The 22,652-nt window shown below is 47.8% G+C and overlaps 1 protein-coding gene and 1 long non-coding RNA gene across 3 annotated transcripts in view; one reads left to right on the top strand and one right to left on the bottom strand.

Moving 5' to 3' along the window:
* Positions 1-431: 431 nt before the first annotated feature.
* Positions 432-12,607, bottom strand: ldha (lactate dehydrogenase A4). Its single transcript, XM_061221507.1, has 8 exons — positions 12,459-12,607; positions 8,025-8,162; positions 7,269-7,386; positions 6,373-6,546; positions 5,422-5,595; positions 4,115-4,232; positions 3,366-3,489; positions 432-1,743 (listed from the first exon to the last, which is right to left on the bottom strand). The coding sequence occupies exons 2-8, from the start codon at positions 8,151-8,153 to the stop codon at positions 1,579-1,581; spliced, it is 1,002 nt and encodes a 333-aa protein (XP_061077491.1). The 5' UTR covers positions 8,154-8,162; positions 12,459-12,607; the 3' UTR covers positions 432-1,578.
* Positions 12,518-22,652, top strand: part of LOC133111305 (uncharacterized) — a 26,573-nt gene continuing 16,438 nt past the window's right edge. For both annotated transcript variants that reach the window (XR_009704978.1, XR_009704979.1), the window contains exon 1: positions 12,518-12,771. This is a non-coding gene — a long non-coding RNA (uncharacterized LOC133111305). The remainder of the gene's footprint in view (positions 12,772-22,652) is intronic.

The following is a 22,652-nucleotide window of genomic DNA, read 5'->3' as shown; positions in this document are numbered from 1 at the left end:
CATTTAGTCCAATCACAGACGAGTGTGCCGTGGCCCAAGATAATAAGCAGCACTGCCCTAGCTGAACGGTTGCTTCTGCTGACTAAATTGAAGAGGCAACCAGAACTTCCTTTTTGGCTGTAAACGCCCAGAACGCTTTAGTGTGGGGCGGCGTGGGGTGACCTGTGCATAGTGTGGGAGTGTGAATGCTTTTTGTGCGGTCGACTATTACTGAATGGGGGCCAGGGCTTTCCCTCCCAGCAAAACCCCGGCTCCATTAACCCTGTGGAGAGTCTGCGTTTCTGGAACCGGTGTTAAGTCGGTGTTCTAGAACCCCGGTGACCGGTCGTGTTTCCGGTTCCATCGGCGTCTGAACGTTAAGTCAAATTCAGACATTTGTGACCCTCGAAGGGTTAAAGAGAGGCGCAGGAAGTGAAGACAAAAGACGATGCTGTGATTCCTCTAGAAGTTTTTATTTGTCGTGGCGGAGAGAGAGAACACAAAACCAACCAAATCCAGCTGCCTCAACACAAAGGGCCCGACGTTGCTTTTCTCTCGCTCAACGCTCACCCTCCGCCGAATGCGATTGGTCCAAATGCGTTACGCCGGGGAGGGCGAGGACCAATCGGGAGGGAGCTTTGCGGAGGGCGATGAGAAAAGCAACTTGCCCGTGATACATCCTGTCCTAGTGGTACAGTGTTTTTTTACATCCGTGGGTTTGGGGTTGACTGGGAAACAGGGCAGGCGTGAACAGCCGGGAGCTCAGGCTTAAACAAACCCCGCAGCCTCCCAGCGGACAGGAGACGCTAACGGACACACACAGGTCACTAACGGGCGGGGCTGGCCTAACGACCCAGGCTCCTGTTCTGACAAAAAGCACACGCCAGGCTCTACAGCTTCGGTTCTCCACAAAAGCAAGTTCCTGTTCAGAATTAAATAAATACTATTGAGAAAATGTGTGTCTGTCACCCGGTTTTGGATTTCCGCTGAGGTACGTGAGGCAGTGAGAGGCCATTTCCAGTGCACTTGAGTTGAAAGTTTTTAAAACCAGTTGTTTGGAGTGTGTCGGTGGGTGAATTATCAGACGTTCCCCACAATAAGCTCTCTAAAGTTAGGGAGATGGATGCTGCAGACGGGCTGTGTTGGGATCCCTGATTCCGTGTGAATGGAGTGACGGAATAGTTCTGAACAACACGGATCATGAAAAAAAAAAAAAAGAAGAAGAACCATTCCAAAAAGCGGAGCCAGAAAGCTCACGCGGTTAACCTCAAAGCTGTACGCGCTGCGTGTTTACACAGTGGGGAGGAGGAGGAGGACTAAATACAATATGTACAACACACACATGCACACGTACACAGATGCACAGAGGCCCTGAAACACGGGTTTTAGCGACTAGCGAGGGAGCGGCCGCAGCGGGCGAGAGGGGTGTAACAGTAATAATGGGTGTAACAGTTCGAGGTCAGTCTCGGGAGTGTTTGGTAGAAGGTGGGACAAGAGGTGGACCCTCTTTCCGGAGCCGGGGGTCTTCGGAGGGGCAGGGGGGCAGAGTTTGGGGTCTTCGGAGGGGCGGGGGGCTGAGGGGCACAGAGTTTGGGGTCTTTAGAGGGTCAGCTCCTTCTGGACGCCCCACAGGGTCTCCGCACTCTTCATCAGCTGCTGCTCCTCTTCGGGCTTCAGGGTCATGCGCACCACGTCGGTGAGGCCGCTGTTCCCCAGCACACACGGCACGCTCAGGAACACCTCGTCCTTCACCCCGTGCATGCCCTGAGGAGAGAGAGTGTGTGTTAGAGTGTGTGTGTGTGCCCTGAGGAGAGAGTGTGTGTGTGTGTGTGTGTGTGTGTGTGTGTGTGCCCTGAGGAGAGAGAGTGTGTTAGTGAGAGTGTGTGTGTGTGCCCTGAGGAGAGAGAGTGTGTGTGTGTGTGTGTGTGTGTGTGTGTGTGCCCTGAGGAGAGAGAGTGTGTGAGAGTGTGTGTGCCCTGAGGAGAGAGAGTGTGTTAGTGAGAGTGTGTGTGTGTGTGCCCTGAGGAGAGAGAGTGTGTTAGTGAGAGTGTGTGTGTGTGTGCCCTGAGGAGAGAGAGAGTGTGAGTGAGAGTGTGAGAGCGAGTGTGTGCGTGTGTGTGTGTGTGCCCTGAGGGGGAGAGAGTGTGTGAGTGAGAGTGTGTGTGTGTGCCCTGGGGAGAGAGAGTGTGTTAGAGACAGGGAGTGTGTGTGTGTCCTGAGGGGAGAGAGTGTGTTAGTAAGTGTGTGAGAGAGAGTGAGTGCGTGTGTGTGTGTGCCCTGAGGGGGAGAGAGTGTGTGTGTGTGTGTGCGCCCTGGGGAGAGAGTGTGTTAGTGAGTGTGTTAGTGAGTGTGTGAGAGAGAGTGTGTGCGTGTGTGTGCCCTGAGGGGGAGAGAGTGTGTGAGTGAGAGTGTGAGAGAGAGTGTGTGTGTGTGTGCCCGCCCTGAGGGGGAGAGTGTGTGTGTGTGTGCATATGCCCTGAGGAGAGAGAGTGTGTTAGTGAGAGTGTGAGAGAGAGAGTGTGTGTGTGTGTGTTTGTGTGTCCTGAGGGGAGAGAGTGTGTGTGTGTTGACTTTCCTACCACTGTCAGGACAGCAGAATCCTTCCCCTATTTCAACGCAGACTGAAAACACACCTTTTGTAACTGTACCTTAGCCCCCCCAATATCCCTCTTGTCTAACCCCCCCCAAAAAAAAGAAAAAAAGTTGTATGTATTTTTTTTGTTTACAACAGCACTTCATGTGTATTTTACTAGTTATGAATGTGATGATTTAACCTGTGGAAGAACCAATGCACTTGTAAATCGCTTTGCGTCCGCCAAATGACTAAAATGTAAAACTGTTAATGTGCATTACCTCCCCTGAGGGGGAGAGTGTGTGTGTGTGTGTGTGTGTGTGTGTGTGTGCGTGCGTGCGTGCGAGCCTGCATGCCTTGAGGGGAGAGAGAGTGTGTTAGTGACAGGGAGTGTGAGTGAGAGATGGAATGTACAGTATTTTTCCACAGAGAGTGGTCACCGTGTGGAATAAAGCTCGCCAGGACATGTAGTGGAGGCAGAAACGCTGGGGGTTTTCAAGACCAGGCCTGATACGGTGCTACTATATATTACGGTAGGCAGTGGTAGGAAAAGGCGAGCATTGCTGGGCTGAATGGCCTGTTCCCGCCATTATGTTACGTGTGGGAGAGACTGAATGTGTGAGAATTCAAGGCATCAACCAAGAGTACAAACCTCACTTGTACCAGGTACAGTATAAAAGCTGACCTGCTTTGGGGTGTATGGAGTATAGGAAGGTATAAAAGCGCACCTGCTTTGGGGTGTATGGAGTATAGGTAGGTATAAAAGCGCACCTGCTTTGGGGTGTATGGAGTATAGGAAGGTATAAAAGCTCACCTGCACCAGGGTGGACACAGGGTGCACCTTCCTCAGGTTCTTGAGAATGGTCTCCACCAGGTCAGCCACGGACAGGCCGATGGCCCAGGAGGTGTAGCCCTTCAGTTTGATGACCTCGTAGGCCCTGAGGAGGGATGGAGAGGGGGACGGAGAGAGGGATGGAGAGAGGGACGGAGAGAGGGATGGAGAGGGGGACGGAGAGGGGGACGGAGAGAGGGACGGAGAGGGGGACGGAGAGGGGGACGGAGAGGGGGACGGAGAGAGGGCGTCAGGTCCCGGCCTCGCTGGGGGAGGTCCCCGGAGAACAAGCGCAACCGTTCCCCCGTTTCTGAACTGTGCGGGCGCTAAGCTACGCTAGCTGAGCGTGGGCGTGCCAGTGCCAGTTACAACACATCCCTCTCTCTCTCTCTCTCTCTCTCTCTCTCTCTTGGCCGCCACGTCCCTTTTGGCTACGGCTCAAAATGTATGTCGTCGAACGGGAATTCGCGGGACACAAACGCTCTAACGCCGGTTGTGTGAAATATTATCCGCAAAGCACAGACCTCATAGGGTCGCTCGTGATTATTAGGAATGACTCCTTTCTGTGGTGCAGTAAGGCTTACGGATTGTTGCTTTACCTTACTGTATGCAGGTGTTGTACTTAAGTTACTCTCACGGTAATAAAACACAAGTTTCGTCTCCGCTGAGTGTAGCGGGAGTCGGGAAAGACGGCGTGATCGCTCGTGACACGCGTGGGTTCGGGGACTCACCCATCGACCACCAGTTTGTGCACGGCCCTCCAGTCCTCCTTGTCCTTGTCTGTGCCCATGTCGGGGTTCAGCTCTTTGAGGGACACTCCGGCCACGTTCACCCCGCTCCACACGGGCACTGCGGACACCGGAAGACCTCATTCAACCGGACGGATCACTCTGGGTGTTTTCCCAGCGGTAGCGTGTACATTACATTACATTACATTACATTACATTAATGCCATTTGGCGGACACTCTTATCCAGAGCGACGTGCAGTTGATTAGACTAAGCAGGAGACAATCCTCCCCTGGAGCAATGCAGGGTTAAGGGCCTTGCTCAAGGGCTGTGCGGATCTTATTGTGGCTACACCGGGATTAGAACCACCGACTTTGCGTGTCCCAGTCATTTATCTTAATCACTAGGCTACAGGCCGCCCTTTCGTGTGTGTTGTGTCACGGTTGGGGCACTGGCAAGGTGCTTAACTTGAAGTGCCTCAGGAACTATCCGGCTGTATAAACGGGAGCCATGCAGAAAGTATTCAAAAACTGTGGGAAATCTCTCTGGATAAAAGGGCGTTTGGCAAATGCTTGGAATGTGTAATGCCTTTGTTCACAACCGAACTGAAAGGCTCCAGCTTAGTGTGTGCTGTGGACCAGACACCAGACCCCAGACCTCGCTGTGAGACCATCTAACAGGGGGAACAGATTTACAAATGGCCAGGGAAGAAACAAAATGTAATCCCTGAAACAAGCAGGAGTGGTTTATGCACTATGGTCCAAGAATGCTGCTACCCAGGTCTGTTGGTCATATATAATTACATCAGCTGCTCTGGATAAATTAAGGTAACGGGTTCCTGGATGAACCTTTGTTATGTCTCCGCTTTAGACTCCGTACCCCGACAAACAGACAGGCAGACTGATTCATTGACGGCTGGAGTCTTTCTGCTCTGACGGACAGATGAACTACCGTTGGGAGACGAAATGGACCACTAGAGTCTCTCAGACAGACAGACTCACTGCTAGAGTCTCTCAGACAGATGCAGACAGATGTACAGACAGACTGCTGGAGTCTCTCTGACAGACACAGACAGATGAACAGACAGAGGGACAGACAGACAGACAGACAGACAGACAGACTCACTGCTGGAGTCTCTCAGACAGACGCGGACGGACAGACAGACGGACGGACGGACGGACAGAGGGACAGACTCACCGCTGGAGTGTCTCAGACAGACACAGACAGACACAGACAGACAGACGGACAGACAGATGGACAGACAGATGGACAGACAGACGGACAGACAGAGGGACAGAGGGACAGACTCACCGCTGGAGTCCCCGTGCTCTCCCACGATCCAGCCGTGGCAGCTGGAGGGGTGGATCTGCAGCCTCTCGCCCATCAGGAAGCGGAAGCGGGCGGAGTCCAGGTTGGTGCCGCTGCCGATGACACGGTGCCGGGGGAAGCCGCTCAGCTTCCAGGCGACGTAGGTCAGGATGTCCACTGCGGGGGGAGGGGCGCGGGGAGGGGCGGGGCTCGTTAGTGTCACGTGAGGCACACACTGCAGCTCATTGGCTCTTCTCCTCAACTGTCCTGTTCTCTAATTACAGCTATAACAACGTGGGCGCGTCTTAATACTCTTTAAAAAGTGTATCCTCCACTCATCTCCCCCGCCCCCGCCCCCGCCCCCCCCCCCCCCCCCCCCTTTTTTTTGGCTTTCTCCGTTTGAAATCTGAGGCTAAAAACATCCGCACTAAACAATACACTAATGCAATCCTCACTCCACCCTGCTAAGGGGAACTGTAGCTGGGTGGTTGCAGGAGCAGCAGCAGCAGCAGTAGTAATATTAGCAGCAGGTCTCGTAAATGATCATTCTGCTTAAGGTGTGCACAGTAGCAGGTGTAGCACCGTAGCTATGGAACTTCTGAAAGTGAATAGCTAGCCAGCAATAATGATTGCCAATGAGTATATATTCCTGTGTACAGGTCCTGCGTTTTAATCTTCCTAGCTATTGACAATCACAATATAACCTAAGGGAGGGAAATTTGCAAAGCTATGTTTCTCTCTCTCTATCTCTCACCCATTTCCTCCCTCATTCCTCTTCTGGGTCATTCTTTCTCCTTCCCACCCTCGCCCCTTTTGATCCATCTCCATCTCACACACGCTCACATTTGCACCCCTCCCCTCTCTCACAGAACCCTTTCTCTCTCCCTCTGTCTCCCTCTGCCACCCTCCCTCCATCTCTCGCCCTCTCCGCCCCCTCCCCCCGCCCTTGCTCACCGGGGTTGGACACCACCAGGATGATGCAGTTGGGGCTGTACTTGACGATGTTGGGGATGATGAACTTGAAGATGTTGACGTTGCGCTGCACCAGGTTCAGGCGGCTCTCCCCCTCCTGCTGACGGGCGCCGGCCGTCACCACGACGACCTTGGAGTTGGCCGTCACGCTGTAGTCTGCGAACGAGACGCCCCACTTCAGTCAGCAACGCGGAACCCCCAAATAAACCCCACAAGGCAGCACAGGAGCTCTCCTGACACCACAGAAAGGTATGACTTCCACAGATCCTTTATGCTCACCACATACTCTACTATTGAGGAACCCAAAATTCCTGGACTGTTGCCACATATTTTTCCGGCTTCCCGAATCCTAAGATCCTGCATTCACTCTGTCCTCTCAGCTTCACTGGGTTTTCCGCTCAGCTGCAGACTTTTCCAGTGGACAGCATGTCCCAGGCTCTGCCATTGTCCTTGGGCAGGTGCCATGGTGAATTTTCGGATTAAACTGAAATGTTCTGGATCTCGCCCAGCATTATAGAGACAGGGCCGAGTACCTGGCTGGACTGTATGATTTTATGGGCAGGCCCCGCTCTAGCCGTTGAGTGTGGTGTGTTTTGTTAGGGTTTGAGTGAAAACTCAACAGCACGGTAGATCTTAAGGAACCAGGGATGATTACCACTGACCACTGACCTAGGATGTGTCTGAAACTGCACACTTGCCTACTACGGAGTATGCGACTTGTATACTCAGTAGTAGGCAAGCAAGTCATTTTGGACATGGCCCCACTCTTCACCCAGTCTCATCCAGCCCCGTCCACTGTCTGCAAACCCCTCCCACTCCACCCCAGCCCAGCCATGCCCCCAGTCCCGCCCCCAGCCCCAGCCCCGCCCGGTCCTCACCCTTGTCGGCCACGATTTTGGGCGTGCGCAGGAAGAGCCCTCCGTGCTGCAGGTCCATGGCCTCGCCCTTGAGCTTGTCCTCCATCACGTCCACCAGGGCCACCTCGTCCGCCAGCTCCTACTCGCCCCCGGGGAGAGGAGGGGCAGGTGAGCCTCCATGTCATATAGTCGGGATCATCATCTCAACCCTCGCATCTCAAACATCTTTTCTCCTGGGTAATCGGTGCTTCTGTGTGGCCAGACTTGGCTTCACACCTGACTCCCAGCTGAAGGGAGGGGTGGGAAAACTAGCAGTTCTCGGATCTCGAGGGACTACGATTTACTCATTCCTGCCATATGCAGTATCACAGATACGGGGGGCGATGGTGTCATTAGACAGTGGTATAAATAAATAATAACTTAATTATCTGAGGCTTTTATCCAAAGCGACTTACAGTTGATTTGACTAAACAAGAGGCAATCCCCACTGGAGCAATGTGGTGTTAAGGGCCTTCCGGGTCCCAGTCATGTATAATAGCCACTTGGCTACAGGCTGCCTTGTATATGAGCACGTATATTAGCAAGAGGAGCAATGGAAAACTTGACACATTGCCATGGCAACCATACAAATGAGGGTCTCACCAGTAGCCTGTCTTACAGTGATGAGTGGAGGCCAGGATGCACACAGACCCACCCGAATCCACACCCCCACATGTGTCTAGGTCACTCCTGACCTCTCCACAGAGAGGTACCAACTTGCCCCGCCCCTTTCCTCACCTTGATGAGGATGCTGACAGCCGACGCCATGCCGACCATGCCCACGCCCACCACCGTCACCTTGTTCCTGGAGCCGATTGGCTCCTCCTTCATCACATGTGTGATCAGCTTCTCGTGTGTGGACGACATCACTGCTGACTAGAGAGAGAGAGAGAGAGAGAGAGAGAGAGAGATGGGGGAGGGAGAGATGGGGGAATGAGAGAGAGCAGAAGAGAGACGTATGTCAGTGTGTGGGGCTGTGGCATAACGCCTGAAAGACCCATTTTGCGTCAGAGGAAATTAGTACACAGTCATCCCCTCTCACGTTCCATACGTACAGAGTAACAGATTAGTCCATAAATATTGCATCTTTCGATTGCTTCACAAGAGGCCATTGCTATATGTGACTATAAAATTGTGTTGAAATGCCTCACTTCACTGACTGGATTGCCCATCGTACCCTCCATCCCTCAGTGAAGCCCGGTAGGCAGCAGGTTCAGCTCAGCCCACCACAGATTATGTGTACATATTCTTATTCAGGGGCGACATTGGCTCAGGCAGTAAGCGGTCGTCTGGCAGTCGGAGGGTTGCCGGTTCGATCCCCCGCCCAAGCTGTGTTGAAGTGTCCCTGAGCAAGACACCTAACCCCCTAAATGCTCCTGACGAGCTGGTTGGTGCCTTGCATGGCAGCCAATCGCCATCGGTGTGTGAGTGTGTGTATGAATGGATGAATGAGAAGAATTGTACAGCGCTTTGGATAAAGGCGCTATATAAATGCCAACCATTTACCATTCACAGGCAGCTGGCTTTTCTGGCTTTTCTTTAGTGTATTTTTATCAAATCTATCTGTAGCTACGTTCCTGAGCGCGCTCGTTTGCTAAGCCAGTCACGATTAGTTTTGTAGTTCTAAGAGCTGCAGCCTTCCAGGCTTCACTCCGGGAGGGAAAGTATTATGGGCTGCTGGATTTGAGAAGAGAAATAAAAGGGCATCAGGGTGTCAAACTAAATACCCAGGGGGCCACAGTGCCGGCCGGTTTTTGTTGTTTCCTTTGAATCGGCTGCCAATTAAGATGGCAAGTGTGGATCCTTTAGCCAATCAATGGCTTAAACGAACCACTGGTGTGGAGAAAACCCGGAAAACCAGCAGACACTGCACTGCGGCCCTCCAGGCCAGTGTGATCCACGGCGGAGGCTCCTGCTAAACAACAGATCTTCAGACGAGCAGAAAAGATGGGTGGGTCACCCAGGCAACAGTTGTGCAGTGAATACTATTATGGGATGCATCTATGGTTGAGAGGAGCGGTCCGTTGTAGAAGGATCACCGGGTCTTGATTCTTATAATCTCATTGGTTGACTTAACCCATACAGAACAGTAAAAGATTTCAAATAGCTTTAACATGCATTTCTGATGCATTTTATATGGCTGCTTGATATGTTCAGAAATGTTTTTTTATTTTTTTCTCCCAATTTGGTAGCCAATTGTACCCCGTCTAATTCAATTAGAGCTAGTATGGATGCACCGCCCACACCCCGTCCCTCGGCGGCCCTACGAGAGTGACACGCCTTCTTCAAGCCGTCTCGCCACATGCTGGTAACCGTGATTCCGAGGCGCCCCAGGTGCTTTTTGTGCGGCGATCTACTAACCCTGCCAGGTCCCTCCCCCTGGAGCAGCGAGCCAATTATTGTTGCCCCACGTGAGCCGGCCAAGCTTGGCTTTTGGCAGGACCGAGAATCGAGCCCCGGTCCCCGATGTGCAACTGCAGCGAACTGCAACCGCAAGTCTGCTGCATCTTAGCCTGTTGCGCCACCGCGCCCCCCAGAAAGGCATTTCCAATGTGCATGAAATGTATGACTGAATGCATTTATCAAACACATTTCTAAATATTATCCCAAATGTATTTCAAAATACAATGCAAATCAATACTGAAGGCATTTATCATACATTTCATATACACATATACATGGAAAGACATCAGAAATGCACATTGAATGTTGAAATGTATCTGTTCTGTGGGATAGCAGTCTGGGCAGAAGCCGGTAGAAAGGGCGTTTTACTGTCGATAAATTGTACATGCAGTTTCCACTGAAAGCCCCTGCAGATGTGACGCCTGTCTGGGCTATGATGTCGCCTTTATCTCACGGTTCTTGCAGCAGCTTAGTTCAGGAGATTTCCCTCCGTTTATTGTACATCGCAAGTGACGTGGTTTCGGCACACCGTGGACTGTATGCCAAACCAGCGGAGATGCAACGTATTCAACGCTTCTGGAGAATTCCCTTTACAGCGGGCGAGTCTGGCTCCTCCCAGAATGCATCGCTGTATATGTTACGCAACTGTGTTCCTACCGTTATATATTGTTACATAGCCGAACTACAAAACGGATACACAACAAACAAATTCATTGCAGCATACCCCAATTCACCGTGAACGCGTTCCTCTTAAACATATTTGCTTTGCGTGTTCGAACATAACGGCCTACCGAATAAGAGTTAAGTGTCACCGGGATGTTCTCCGGTAAACGTCGGTACAAAATATGTGCGGTGGTCCATACTTGTTATCGGGTTTTTAAAAAACGGCATTAACAGTGCACACCAGTCGGCGGAAAGATTAAATCATATTCATACTCGACGAAAAACCATGCATGTGTCATTTGCACATCTCATTGAGCGCGGTGCGCCAAGAGATTTTCAAGTCAACTCTGCGGCCGCACCGATTAAAGCCACTGCGGTGCGTTAGAAACGCTGATGTCATCTCTGTCGCACTGGACAACCAGAGACTGCACGCATCCACCAATACCACGGACACTCGCGCACATTCGTTTTCCTGACTGCAAATACTGAGACGCCAATGCCAACCCTTTATTGTTTCATCGAAGTTATTTTAGATTCCATTCTTGCTTGAAAGTGGAAACTCGTGCAACAAACTGTGCAACAGAATACTAGGCTACTTCCCTATTGTGATTGGCCTGTCGTACCGAACGATATTCATAGCCCTTTTACAACACTAAGAACACTAAGAAAATGCAATCTGCAATCACAGATCAATCACAGCCCGAATGGATATCTACTGTCTAAATCCTGACATCCCTCTCACGCGAGATTCGGTGCTCTCTCACCCAATAGCGAGGCGTCGCACATAGGAACAACAAGTGCCAGCTACAGGGTAGCCAACTTCGTTCCAACATTTTGGAAATATATAAATATATCTGTGCAGGCGGATCCATGCTGAATAACGCACAACCACAGACATCAAAGAATGGTGTAAGCTTAACAATGAACCTATTTATGTGTTTAAATAATAAACAGTAGGTTATAATATTATTAGTCGTGTAACCTTAAGGGTCAGGGTAGATACTGTTACTTTTTAATAATTAATAACTTGGTAATATAAATGACACCTTACCAAAACAATTAAACCATAGTAAGACCCATCCAAATTACTTCAGTGGCAGGTAAATATAATAGGCTACGTGTGGCACAGAAACCAATATTCATGCATTAACTATATTCATTCAGCAGTAGTAGTACTGATAGATTTAAATAATTATCATTTGGCATTGGATGCTTCCAGTTAAATATAGACGCGCATCTGTGCCCCCCGGGAGAAACTGAAGCTCATTCCAGGGTCACCTTTCAAGCATGAACAGGCGCCATACCATTATAAAATGACATAAGTTGCGGTCTACGATGTAGCTAAACTACGGTTTTTTCCCCTCGTACCCGCGACAAGATTTCTCGATATTTGCTACACGTGCCCATAATAATAATAATAATAATAATAATAATAATAATAATAATGAGAATATTTCCAAACAACGCAAATTGGCATCGTAGCTATTTTATCCGCTGCAGCTGCCAGTGTTACATAACATCTGGCGAGCTAACCATAATATGACCCTTATGCCACAGGTAATTCCGCATCTCTGTTATGAGCAAAAGCACAGGAAGAGAGAACCAAATCCACGGACTGCGATATTACATAATCACGAAATTAGGATGTCGTGAGCTCTTCCGCATCCATCCATCCCTTCCGTGAAAATACTGGTCTACGCTAGAACTGAAATCAATGCTAACACGGACACACACACAAAAAGTACGTTCTGTACGAGTAAGTGAGACTGCGCTGCGAAACGGAAACTGCAGAGCGGTTCTCGTTCTCCATTCATTGCATTGGAATCCGCCCCCTGCTCTGAACCTCACGTAGGCAACTTGTCAGGCACATACAGCAGGCTGTGCGTGTGAATCACACGTAACGGCAAGGTTCTGCCCTCAAAGGATATTAACTTTACAAAATAACGACGTGAGCATGATGATTAGCCGAATGTCCACGGAAGTTAGTGATGCTGAAGCTGAGCTCAACCGGTGGTTATCTTGATGCAACCATTTCAGCGTCTGCTGTCAGTAATTGCCATTCGTCTGGAGGTTGTTACGTGTCTCCCAATTTGTGTGGATCCTCACCTTTTAGATTACCGTCACAGTAGAAAATACGCTGAAGCTTTCAGTTGGAATGTCTTCGACTGGGCTCTCCCTGTCTCCCGAGCGCTAGGTATGCGTAGCTCCGCGGCAGTGGCGAGGGAGGCGGAGCCGCCCGCCGTTTAAATATCCACATGCGTCTACCGACGCGACTGACGCTGCGCACGGAGAGTGGATCCGGGCGTGGCCTCGCGTCTCGTGCTCATCGGCACGTCCAAGGCTGCGTTCTGTTGTGACAAACCCGACGAGTTGAAGTGCTTGGGGAAAAAAAAAAAAAGCACCTGAAGTTGAAATCGATGTAAGTAGCCTATGTCTGTTGCGGTAGGGGTTCCCATTCCGTTGATAAGGAAACTTTATAACGTGTTTAATCTACCAGAGGCGAAGAGGACGGACATGTTCACAAAACGGAACAACGCACAATGTTCACGCACAGTTCGACCTGTTCTACGCTTCCCAGCCGCAGAGTAAATGCATTGCTGTTCTGTTTTTACAAACAGAACACGCACAGAGACGTGACAAAATGAAAAAGTACACTTTCGTTTATGAGGAGTGTGCACACAAACGTTAAACATAGACTAGATTGGGCGAACCAACAGTGAACGAATATAATCCCCCAGTCGACGAAATATAGTAGAGACGTTCTCCTGGACCAATTTAGACTATGCTCTGGTTTGTGGTGTTGACATCCGGATGCAAACCAGTCGGGTCATTATAAGTGTGCTCTGTACGTGAGCGATTTTCGTTAAAATCATAGCTGAGCCCTTTGTCCAAAGTGGTAGTTAGAAATGTCGACGCTGTTTTACTTAGTGTGTTTGACCGTTTGCATTTATTTTAGATAAACTCATTGGTTGATTGTTGGCGACTGGGTGTGCCATTGTTGATCATGGTTCTCATGTGGATGCACTTCACTCTTTTGCATTGTAAATAACGGTGTACAATTGATCATGTAATGCTCTTCCCTCAGTATTACAAAACAGCCCGAATTACCCAACTCCCCCAGTAATACAGCATGATGATGACACAATAGTTTCATATAATAAAGATGTGGAGTTCATAATTGTGATTAGGATATGTGGATCTGTAGGCCTGGTCTATAGTATTTTACCCTGTCCAAAATAATCTTCCAGGTGCATCTCTGGACCCCATTAGAGGGTTGCACTTCTCCGAGTCTGTGCATTTTTTAACCCCCCCTCAATATTCAAACTGAAGTCAGGCCATTGCGGCTGCCACACCCCTTCTCCGCGGATGCAGATCCAGGATGGTGAGGGCTGGCACTTTGCCACACGGTCTGTGGACATTCTGTGGACAGCGCTTTACAAGGAAAATTGAAGGCGAGATAAGTGCAAAGCTGGTCCAATTCCAACACAATTAAATAAAATAAAAACCAAGGTGAAAGCAAGCAGAGTAATTATGAAGACAATTAGCAAGACTTCGTTGTTATGCGTGAAATAAACCATGCCCAGCAGTCACGTCTGGCTCGTTGCACACTTCGATTATGACCCGGAAATATGATGAAGTTTAGCGTGAAGATGATATTTCCTTGACGCTAAACTTGAGTTGGAGTCTTTCTCAGTTCTGGTTTGCCTCAGCATCAGAATAACCCTAAAGTGTGCGCATACTGAAATGACCAACAGGGGACATCCAGGAGTTTTGTCTGGCCTGGAATGATGGTTTCCCGATGAAGCAGGTTAAGTGGTATCTCGCTGAATCCCCCCCTCGCCAGTGTGGGCGTGAAATGCTCTACATGGAGAGCGCTGACTTGCTGAAACGCGGAAGCTGAGTCATGGCTGCGGTAACCATGGAGAGCATGTGACGTTTCATAACGACCGACCTAACCCATCATCGCCGCTGTTCATGTCTTCCCGTTCACGTGCTACCCCGACATGTACGGTCTGTCCCTTTTTAGACCATGATGGCGGATAGCTGCAGGTATTCTTGCTTAATGTAAGAGCATCTGTAAATAAGTGGACCGATGTAACTTCGAAATGTGCACTATGCTAAATTATCTTTTCTTTTTTCTTTTTTTCCCCGCTAACTTGTCGATTTGTCTCTTCGGTGCTTGCTTGTCCACCTGGATTTAAAAACCGAGTATAAGCGCGTGATTTCACAGCTAGTATTACATGTATAGAAGTTATGTTTCTTAGTCATTCGTTAAAAGCGTGGTTGGTTACAGTCAGTTTAACCAGGGAGGAGTCAGACGAGGAAGGATGAACACGAATAGCGCACGTAGGCTATGTACGACCACATCCTATATGAATCAACCTATATACCAGGAGAGTTACCACATAGGAAATTACATTTTACTGGTTTATTAATGGCCACTCCGGAGTCGGATAACCTGACCTCCATAACGGAATATTTGATTGCTGTATTACTGAAAACCTACTAAAACATGACTCCTTACTAAAACACGATGTAACAATAAAACCTTCAACAAAACAATAATACTAATAATAATAAAAATAAAAAACACATGGTCGTCCATCGCAGTTCCCATTCTGTGGTAAGTTAAGCGAGTCTTTCCTCTGAAGAGAACTCGATTCCCCACTTCTTCTTTATCAAGTTCTAGGAAATGCAATATTTAATTTCCTGTGAGGTAACGTATACAAACACTGTTGCAACCACCAAGTTTTTCAACGCAGGGAAGTGTGGTTCAAATAGTACAGTACAATTTGTCGATTATTTTAACTCGAATGCTTCTCGAGTGCTGCTGAATTTTGGACCTATGGGGAAGTTTTTCTTATGTGAACTTCATCTTCTTATTCAAATACTTGTATGTTCTAGTATGAATGAGACTTAAATGTGGGTGTCAGTTGTTTCTGCTTTTATTGTATGCTTCTTGTAATGCGTAGCCGAAAAACGAATTTCCGCCTCGTGGCCCAAAAGGCCTCGCGCTGAAGTTTAAATCCGAGGTCCCTTATCGCTGTGCAGGTCACGGTGCTTGAAGTTGGCGGAGTCATAGCAACGCTGTCTCCTGGGTCGTGGAAAGGGCACATTCAGTTCCAGGGTGAGCCCCCTGAACCTAACACTGGCCTCAAAGTGCAGAAACTAAATCTCCATGGTCAGCCACATAGCAACCCACTGCAACCTCTATGACGCTATTTACGCAACAAATCACATCACAAATTCATTCAGGGATATGCTGTATCTTTTTGTCAGAACCACAAAAAGAAGTGTTCATTAACATGTACATATGTGGACTTGTACATAGTTGTACAAAGTCTGGTCAACTTTTCTTACTTCAGAATTTGAGTGGCTAATTCAGTGTGTGACAGGCAGCAGGGTGGCAGCCCAAGGGCCTGATTTACTAAGACCTTTGGTATTAGCAGATAACTTAGCACAGGCAAAACCAGTTACATGACCCATGACTGGCCACTTTTGCACCAATCACTGGCTGTGTTATTAGTTTTGGCTGTGAAAACGCAAATCCTATAGGTCTTAGTAATCAGGCCCTTAGAGTTTCCTCAGTATCCCTGTATGTAGATCCACAGGCTTATTACAACTGACACCTTGAAGCTTATTAGCGCAAGATCATCTCCAACTCAGGATCTATTTTGGTGCTTAGTCGGACGCATCACGCCAAGTGCCATCGCAGGAAAAAGCACGTACAGCCGGCTGATCCCTGCAGTTCTCCCCTGAATACTCCAGCGAGCTCACTGCTGACATCCTGGAGGAAGCTAACCGCACAGACTGTGTGCGTAGATTAGAACGGGCGTTGTGATAAAATCTGTGGTGTTTCTGCCGTGCTTCACTGGAAATGGAAATGAGTTTAGCACAGCTGAGGATGGTCTCATGTCGTTTCATCTAACACCGAACAGGCGTTTGCTTCAGCTGTGTCCTGCTCTCTTTGGTGAAATACATCTTCACCCTGCTGAGAAGGCAGGTTTTTAAACAGCTTGTAGCTGGTTGACCAGCTCAGACCAGCTCCATACTCATAATGGTTTGACCAGCTCAAGCTAGGTTGCTGGTAGCTGCTAATCTCAAGCTGGTCATAGCTGGGCTTTTCACCAGGGGACTAGGTTAGATCTCGGTCAGGTCTTCCCTTTTCTGGAATGGGCAGGAGGACGATTGCTCAGTCCCTTACATTGAGAAGGTGTGAATACACCTGAAACCCAGCCCAGGACCATGCGCTCCACATCAGTACAGATCCAGCAGAACCCTTCAGTTCTGGAACGCCGCTGCAAGTCCATTTCCTCTTCCTGCTTCCCCTAGAGGAAGGACGCTGTGTTCTGATTGGCTGGCAGTGATGCTGGGTTTAAATTGACCTGGCACACAGACAGGGGAATAGGGAATACTGTTTATAGATTTCCCACAGATGCACAAAGCAGACTTCATAAAAGGAGACATAATTGTTTCAGTGAGAGACATTGGATAGTTAGTGACCAGTCATTACATGAAAACCTGAAAGAATTGCATAGCATAGCCGTAATCATGTCTTAAATTTAAACGTATCAAAAATGCATTGCGTGCCAATGTTTAACAAAATACCTTTTTCAAACTTTATTGCAAGAAGTCTAGCTTATGTGAGGAAATACACTCCCTTGACCTGTTTGTTTTTATCGTAATTTGATGAAAGAAGAGCTACAGGTCTTTTTCATGTTTAAACAGTGACTACTGCTGTAAGCACGGGCGATCACCACGGACATGGCTGTACAGAAAAACCTAAATTAATTCAGTTATGTCACAATAGTGCCATCTAGTGCATTAATAATCACAGTGCACCAATAATCCATGTTATCAATTATTCACGACAACAACAAAAACAATTACATGCAAATCCAAATGCATGCAAATATTTTGCATTCAATATTTATGAAGGAAGTGATTACACTGAATTCAAGTTAGATCTATTTTTATGTTTATGAAATGTTTATGTGTCATGAATCATGAAAGGGAAATGTAAAAAAGCCGAAATCATGCAGCACTGATGACTCCATTATCCTATGAAAGTTTTATGGAAATTTAATTAAACTTCATATATCGGGAAAATACAAATAATTGCTGTACGTCAACACAAGTGTATTCAATGGACTTTAGCAATCAATATTATTGTGACCAGCAGAGGGAGACATTGTAAAGGGTACGAGAAATCGCTGCCTCAAGGAATAGTTTTTCCGTGTTTCACTTATGCTGCATCCTGGTGTCGCGGTTTGTGTCCCGCCTTTACTGAGATTGACGCGCGATGTTCATGCATTATTACGGATTTTAATTAACAGCTTGTACATTTTGTGTAAAGCAGGGGAAAAACATGAAATGTCATGTGAAGCATTGCTTTCAGAGATCATTTTCTAATTTCTCAAAGCATTCAGGTCGGAGCTTAAAATAATAATGAGTAAAGTATACATATTAATTACATTAATTATTAACACGCAACATGCATCTGCAGGTGTTTGAACTGTGGTGCTTTGGGAAATTCACGATTGGCAGTCTGTCTCCATTTGAGCCTAATTACTGCCAGCCGGTAAGTGAAGGCTCTCCTTTAGGCCTCCGCACACAAAGCGTGGAGCAGACAGTCGTTACCGGCTGCTCACTAAAAATAATGTCCCACTCACATGTTAACATGGCCAGTCACCGTTAGAATCAATGTTCTGGCTGAGTATAACTGAAAAAAAAAGACTTGCCTCATTTTACAGCTCTGTGTCTATGGGCCCCTTGGTGTCTGATTAAAGGCAGAGGAGGTGTACATTAGCGCACGTGAACTGCCCTTGCCCCTGTCTGGTCATCGATCACTTCATGTTTGTCGTTTTAACAGTGCTGCACAAATGATCCGGGATGCTTGTAGTTGCGAATCAGGTTTAATATAATTTCGGTTAACGCAAACTCTGATGTATTGACGCATCAATACGTCCTGGATGCTGATTGGTCGACTGTGCTGATATTTTTGGTGCCGCACTGTTCTAAATGGAAAGTTCATGCGTCATTTTAATATGATTTTAATATCATTTTGCGGGCGATGAGCCGTGAAAAGAACATGAGACTGAGCGTCTCGCCGAGCCTCTCGGGCACGCAGTGGTCTGATGGCTGCAGCACGGAAAACAAAATGGCTGCTCGTCACCGCACCGGGCCTTGGCTCCCGCAGGCCTGGGGTGAGCTGCTGGCACCCGGTTCCCCATTCTTTTGGATCAGACGGTTTATTATCGGTGATCTCCGACCCTGGCCCTGGGGAGCCACACGGTGTGCAGGTTTTGTGCTGTTACTCTGCGCTTACTGTAATTCATCAATTAGAGCGGTTGATTACACGGTGAAGTCACCGCACCTGGTTACATGGGTCTCAACAGGGTGCTGATTTTCAGCAGCAGTAGGGTTGGAGATCGCCGGTTTATTTGGTCATGCTGACATTGAGTGCACTCAGACCTGGGTCAGATATGTAATTGTTTTGAATTAAAATGAAATGCTCTCAAAAAGTGCGAACCCCGCCTTCCGGTCCTCTCGGTTGGCTCAACTGCACCAGGCAAGATGAATTGAGCACAGGAAAGTATTTGAATCCAAAGCAGTTCGGCGTTTGACCCAGGTGTGAGCTGTGAAGTGCTGGCGAGGGAGAGATATTACTGGCCGTATTGTCACTGAGAGAGAGAGAGACTGTGCACGGGGACTGTGCTGGCTGGTCTGTCTAAAAAGAGTGGAGAAAACGTTATATTAAAAAAAAAATCCAATATCCTCCTGAAACCTGGCAGAATTTATTCATTTTTTTGACATAATACAAGGGTCTTGGATCGTAAAAGTGTTGCAGTGAAAATGTTTTCAGAAGCATTATTTATTTTATTTTTATCGAGTGCCCCTGTGTAGTGTCAGTGTCAGCATTATAGACGATGTGGCTCCTGCGATTAAGAACAGAGGCTTGTGTCCCCTACAGGGAGCAGAAATGAATTGCCGGGTCTGGGGTGGATAAATTGACCCCAGGGTGAGTTGAAACATTGAACGGTGTTCACCAGAATTATTGGTGTGAAGTACATTCTGAGCTTAGGGTTTGTGGAGCATCGCACGCACGCCGTGAGACTTTGTTTCCCATCATCCCCCGTCCCCCAGGCTTGCTATGGTAACTGCGGTCAAACTATGGTATCCCATTATACGCAAGTCCCAGGAGTTGCACAAGAGTAGTCGAGTGTCACAAGTGTTTACAAGTCTTACAATTATAAGCATAAATAGTATGTAGCACAATAAATATGTTTCCTATTAATCTCTGAAACAATAACTCTCTGTGTCTGTTCACCTCTGTAACACAATAACTGTTTCTATTCAGCTCTGTGACACAATAACTGTTTCTGTTCTCCTCTCTAACAAAATAACACTTTCTATTCACTTCTGTATAACAAGAACGATTTTTTGCTCATCTCTAACACAATGCCTCTGTCTCTATTCACCTCTGTAACACAATAACTCTTTCTATTCTCCTCTGTAACACAGTAACACTTTCTACACAGTAACACAATAACTCTCGTTCACATTCACATTTCCCATTCGCCTCTGTCACCTTGATAATGAAATTACAGACTAACAGGAGTATAATGGTTATTTTGAGTTGAGCTGGGGCTGGGGGTGTGTGTTAGTGACGTTATCTGTGCTGACACACTACAGGGAAGCCTGGCTTTCTGCCCATACCCTCCCCCCCCTCCCCTCTCCCCATTAAGGCTCGTTATCTTAATCAGAGGTGAGATCAGTGATCTCTCAGGACGTAATCAGGTGGCAATGCAGAGGAAATGACATCGTCTCTACCTGGCCTTCAGGCCATTTCTATTCCTATTATCCGTGTAATGGATATGTCTGCAAGTACGGACATATTAAAGCAGGCAGAGTGGGGTTTCTTTTCTCCAGGCATCCGGTGAATTATAGCACAAAACAAACGGCTCACACACAACACGAAGGCTGCAGAAAGGTGCTCATAACATCTATTTATTAGGTTACAGCTGCAGCAGGGGAACTGAACATACTCCGGACGTCCACACGCGATTCGCTAAAATATTAGAAATAAATTATTAATGATATTGAAGTCCTTTAACTCTCATTTGTTAAACACTCAGGTTTAGATTTTCATCAGTTGTTTTATGTTTTGTTCCTGTTAACGTGACACATAAATGTTTCATTTATAATACTAATAACAATTTTCTTTCTTTATAGTTTCGCATTGCTGATTAGGGTTTACTTTGTTCACTATTGTACGGCTTAAACATGAATAATGAATGTCTAAACTCCTGACTTTAAAATACTTTTAAAACACTGGGAAAGGAAAACGTTATATTTCTGGCTTATATAATCGGCAAATCTCTTGAATTTCCTCTGCAGCGCCATGAAACATCCCATTCACTTTATTTTGTTTAGCGCTTTTAAGACAGAAATGTCAGAAAGACACTTTACAGGGAAACAGAAGGGAAATTGGGCAGAAACAGGCCCGACTTCTCAGAAAGCTAGTGAGGTAAAAACTCCCTGAGGGAGAGATAACACTGAAACGGTGGTGAGGGGTAAAAACTCCCTAAAGGGAGGAAATCTCAGGAGGAACCGGCTACAAACGGGGTTCTGTTTCCTAATTCCTGACCAGATATTTGTGGAGAAGAATAGGGGTGGGGGGGGATATGTCACAAAGCCCCCTAACTGCACAGGTTTTTGCTCAGCGCAGTTATCCAGCTAATTTAGTAATCCTGCTTTGTGGGTTTTACTCAGTGCAGTTATCCAGCTAACTCCATAACCCTGCATTGTGGGTTTTATGCTGTGCAGTTATCCAGCTAACTCCATAACCCTGCTTTGTGGGTTTTACTCAGTGCAGTTATCCAGCTAACTCAGTAATCCTGCTTTGTGGGTTTTACTCTGTGCAGTTATTCTGCTAACTCAGTAATCCTGCTTTGTGGTCTTTACTCAGTGCAGTTATCCAGCTAGCTCAGTGATCCTGCTTTGTGGGTTTTACTCAGTGCAGTTATCCAGCTGGCTCAGTAATCCTGCTTTCTGGGTTTTACTCAGTGCAGTTATCCAGCCAGCTCAGTGATCCTGTTTTGTGGTCTTTACTAAGTGCAGTTATCCAGCTAACTCAGTAATCTTGCTTTCTGGGTTTTACTCAGTGCAGTTATCCAGCTAACTCAGAAATCCTGCTTTGTGGAACATCCCCGGTGGTGAAAACACACTGAGCGTGAGAGTGGAATGGGCTGAATCCCCGGACCTCTGGATCCAGCCCACGCTAACAACCAGGAGGGGGCCCAGATGTGCCCTCTCTAGTCTGCAGCAGGTATGTTTTGGGGCGACAGAGACCCTGATTTGCTGTTCATTACGGAGCTCTTATTATGGGGGGGGGGTTAGAAAGGATAGCAATGCCATTCCAAACTTTCTTTCGGTGGCGGGGGGGTGGGGATGGGGAGATGTTGGTTTGCCATCCTTCCTGTGGAATGGTCGGTGGACGTGCCTCTGTCTGCGGTGACATTTTTAAACTCCCCCTGGCCTCCTCGCTACAAAGATCACACGTTTGGGGACCTTTCGCCCCCCCCCCCCCCCCCCCCTTTCCGTTTCAGATTAATGAAGCTCCTGAAAATAAACCCAGAGTCCGCCGGGGATGTGAAAGCCCGGCGGGATCCCAGCGGCGGGAATCCGCTCCTGACCCGGCTGCGTGTTAGCGGCCCGCGGCTCTGCCCGGTCGCGCGCGGGGAGACATCTTGGCTCAATCTTGGCTGCGTTTCCTAAATTGAAAAGGGCCTCTGCTGGATGCGGGTCGTGTAAAACGGTGGTTGATGTGCCGGGGAGAGAGGCTGCAGCTCATTACACTGCAGCCAGGTACGGGGGGGGGGAAGGGGGGGGAGGCGGGGGTGGTAAAATCTATTTCGCGGAGAGCGGTAACTCACTAGACCGTGGATGAAGGGACCCTTTATGTGTGATTGGCTGAAGTTATGTTGCGGGAGGCGACTGTGATAACATTCAGAAACAACTCACAGAGGGTGGGGAGAGAGACGGCTTTTTATGTCCTTCAAGTTTTAAAGTAAAAGTGTCGTAAAAAATATAACAAGCGTTTAACCTTAAAACCAGCCGGTTATTTAAAAAAGAAAACAAAATACAAACACTGAAAAAATATATATAGAGAGAGACTGTTTGGTTTTTATAACCCCTTGATTTGTACGTTTTGTACTAAAATTGAAGAAATTTTAACCATCACAGTTATTTTTAAAAGACGATGAAACACGATGCGCGTGATCATAAGAGAGAGAC

The sequence above is a fragment of the Conger conger genome, chromosome 15 (genome assembly GCF_963514075.1).
Source record: "Conger conger chromosome 15, fConCon1.1, whole genome shotgun sequence".
Lineage (NCBI taxonomy): Eukaryota > Metazoa > Chordata > Actinopteri > Anguilliformes > Congridae > Conger > Conger conger.
This window is presented reverse-complemented; position numbering and strand designations above follow the sequence as displayed.

What these genes read in the sequence shown, in the direction of transcription:
- ldha (XM_061221507.1), bottom strand. Translation starts at nt 8,153, where the DNA reads ATGTCGTCCACACACGAGAAGCTGATCACACATGTGATGAAGGAGGAG. An exon ending in CTGTCAGCATCCTCATCAAG is followed by an intron (nt 7,387 to 8,024) that starts GTGAGGAAAGGG and finishes GGGGGCGAGTAG; the next exon opens with GAGCTGGCGGACGAGGTGGC. An exon ending in CAAAATCGTGGCCGACAAGG is followed by an intron (nt 6,547 to 7,268) that starts GTGAGGACCGGG and finishes TCTCGTTCGCAG; the next exon opens with ACTACAGCGTGACGGCCAAC.